This window comes from Nicotiana tabacum, chromosome 23 (genome assembly GCF_000715075.1).
Source record: "Nicotiana tabacum cultivar K326 chromosome 23, ASM71507v2, whole genome shotgun sequence".
NCBI classification, from domain to species: domain Eukaryota; kingdom Viridiplantae; phylum Streptophyta; class Magnoliopsida; order Solanales; family Solanaceae; genus Nicotiana; species Nicotiana tabacum.
The window spans coordinates 84,004,734-84,008,101 of record NC_134102.1 but is presented as its reverse complement, the minus strand read 5'-3'; the positions used below and the strand labels follow the sequence as shown (position 1 = coordinate 84,008,101).

The 3,368-nt window shown below is 37.6% G+C and overlaps 1 protein-coding gene across 1 annotated transcript; it reads left to right on the top strand.

Annotated features, from left to right (window-relative positions):
- The first annotated feature begins 2,558 nt into the window (after positions 1-2,558).
- LOC107790786 (uncharacterized) lies at positions 2,559-3,071 on the top strand. The gene is made up of 2 exons (XM_016612749.2): positions 2,559-2,646; positions 2,782-3,071. Exons 1-2 carry the CDS (start codon positions 2,559-2,561, stop codon positions 3,069-3,071), a joined length of 378 nt encoding a protein of 125 aa, XP_016468235.2.
- Positions 3,072-3,368: the final 297 nt, after the last annotated feature.

The following is a 3,368-nucleotide window of genomic DNA, read 5'->3' as shown; positions in this document are numbered from 1 at the left end:
GTGGGAATATTATTATGCGTGTGCGGCGAGACAAGATGTGCATTTACTTTATTGTTGCGCTCGTGGCGAGATAAGGGGGGATATGTCGGGGATGATTTGTGATGGACTGGGGGTATTGTTATTGATGATATTTGTGTGGTGGTGTGTCTACCTTGTGTGAGTCATGCATTTTACGTTTTGTTGTGTTGTTTCCTATGTACTATTCGTTCTCTATGCTCTTACTTGTTGATTGGAGTTGTGATAAAACATTTGCTCAAGCATACACGTAATTAATCACTCATATTGGTTTAAGAAGATAATCCTGATGTTTATTGATCATTTACATGTATTCTCGTTTACTTGTCTTCTGTGTGAGAGTTATACTATTGGCGTGAGTTATCCGTGTGGTTATGAGTTATGGTTAGTGTTGGCACGTGAGTTGTCCGTGTGGTTATGAGTCATTGTTATTGTTGGCATGCGAATTGTCCGTGCGGATATGAGATAATGTCACTCCCTTAGCACGTGAGTTGTCCGTGCATATATGAGGTATTAATGGTATTGGCACGTGAGTTGTCCGTGCGATTGTGATTTGTAATATGGGCACAAGATGCCAAGTGATAAGGGTTCATGAATTAGGACCCGTGAATTGTGATTATGAGGTTTGGTACCTCGGGGAAATTCTTGAATAGATCTTGAGTGAAAGCATTTGTTCTTATTGAGTTGTTACTTGTTTTCCTTACTTGGTTTCACCGGACTTGAACTATATTCAACTTTATCCTCGGTGTTATTACCTATTGTGACTCGTTGCTAATTGTTGCTTTTTTCTCTGGTTCAATCGATAGATAGGCCGAAAACATATTTCTGGACAAATGAACGGACCTATTGCAAGTATTGTTTTGATATTTTTATCATGCTTAGATTTATATTGATATTGTTTCCTGTTAGTTTCACATTTATACTTGTACATGTTATTGTGTCTAGTAGGTGTCTTGACTATTCCACATCACTACTCCACTGAGATTAGTCTTGATACTTACTGGGTACCGCTGTGGTATATTCATACTACGCTTGCTGCATATTTTGTGCAGATCCAGGTACTTTGGATTTTTTTGATCGCTAGCTAACTGTTCGGGCATTGCTGTGGAGACTCAAGGTATACCTGACATCGCGTTTGCAGACCTTAGAGTCACCTTCTAAAGTTATTTTGTACAGTTTATTTCTATTTCGGAACAGTTGTATTTAGAAATTTTCTAGTGAACTCAGTAGAGCTTATGACTTGTACTATCGATTTTGGGATATTGTATCATGTTGGGATTGTTGGTTTTATATAGAAATATATGGTTTATTTTTAACTATCATTTGGGTTAAATTCTGTCATTTAATTCAGTAAGGGTTAGGCTTATCTAGTCTTAGAGACTAAGTGTCATCACGACATCCTATGGAGAAAAACTGGGGTCGTGACACTTGGTCCTCAACTTTAGTTGTTTTGGTGATTAGCAACTAATAATGGTTTTGCGGCTCATATTTTGAGCTTTAAATGAAAAGAAATATTGCACTGTTTGAACCTTCAGTGCTAAAGCATTAGCATTGTGGTAAGTTATGTGTCTTTTATTTGGATGATTTGACAAACTTTATGAGAGAACCAGATAAGGAAACTAATACAATTAGTTCCCTTGTATTTAGAATAACTAGTCAGATGGCTGGTTCAATTCTCAATGAAATCAGATAAGGGTACATCAGAGGGAATAGATAGTGATCGGTTCTTCCGATCATAGTACAAGTCAACTATATAGAGGTTAAAGCTGTTGTACTGTACACGCAACAGTACAACAACACTGTTGAAATGTGCCATGTACCAGACACTTCCTTGCATCATCTTTCATGACCTCACACACATATTATCAACATGAGGCAGGGGTTTCACTTAACACTTGCAAAACCTAAACAAAGATTTCTCTCAAGTGTACAACCGCCCTTATTTCCTCTGAGGCATTGAAGAACAAAGCAGCGACAGACCAAAGGACCAGTTCCCAGCATTGATAATTTGTTATGTCCTTTAGTGTTGTTGTGTTTTTGTTTCATGTTATTCACTTGTAATTCCTACTTAGCTTTTCAGAAGTATTTCGCAGGACATCTCTTAAACCATTATTGTTCTTGTTATTTTGACTAGAGTTAGTCAAGTGTGTAGCTTTGTAATGGAGTCATTAGAAAGAGGCTTACAATAGATTACCAGTTTAATTTCTAGATTGTAATAGGTTATAATCTAAAGTTTTCTCAGTTAGTGAAGTTAAAATCCTACTAGGGTAGGTCGTAGTTTTTAATCCCAAGAGCTGGGAGTTTTCCACGTAAATATTGTTGTGTTCTTTACTTACTGTTGTTTCTGTGGGAACTAATAGAGAACCAGGTTCTCTATACAATTTTGTAGACTCTTAGTTTCTATCAATTGGTATCATAGCAAGTTCTTTCTAAAAGGTTAACACCTAGAAATGATCTACATGGCTGCTCCACCAAACTTCAAAGAAGGACAATCAACTTACAAATCACTTAGATTTAATGGCTAATACTATGGTTGGTGTAAAATGAGAATGCATGATTTTATTATGGCTGAGAATTCAGAGCTCTGGGATGTGATTTGCAATGGACCTTTTGTCCCCACGAAAACCATTGGTGAGGGAACAATTACAGTTCCAAAGATAAAATAGGAGTACAATGATGCCAATCGATAGGCCATCGAGAAGAACTTCAGGGTTAAGAAGATTCTTGTTTGTGGGATTGGACCAAATGAATATAACTGCATCTCAGGATGTCAGTTAGCCAAGGAGATCAGGGAAGCTCTCCAAACAGCACATGAGGGAACTACTCAGATCAAGCAGTCAAAAATTGATATGCTTACAACTGAGTATGAACTCTTCAAGATGAAGGAGGATGAGTCCATTCAGGACATGCACATGAGTTTTACCTCAATCGTCAATGAGCTTCACTCTCTTAAAGAAATTATCCAAAGAAATAAACTGGTCAGGAAAATACTCAGTGTGTTACCAAGTTCCTGGGAGAATAAACTCAATGCTATCACGGAAGCCAAGGATCTGTAGAAGCTGACCATTGAAGAACTCATTGGAAATCTTAAAACCTATGAGATGAAGAAGAAGAAGAAGAAGAAGAAGAAGGAGAAGAAGAAGAAGAAGAAGAAGAAGAAGAAGAAGAAGAAGAATGATCTTGAAAGAAGAGAGCCCCAAAAGGAGAAGAACCTGGTTCTCAAGGCGGAGAACAGTGAATCAAGTGGTGATGAAACATACATGGCCTATCTTACTCGTGGATTCCAGAAAATTGTTCGTAGAAATGGATGAATTCCCAAGAAAGACAGCTCTAGCAGAAATACCAAAGGAAAT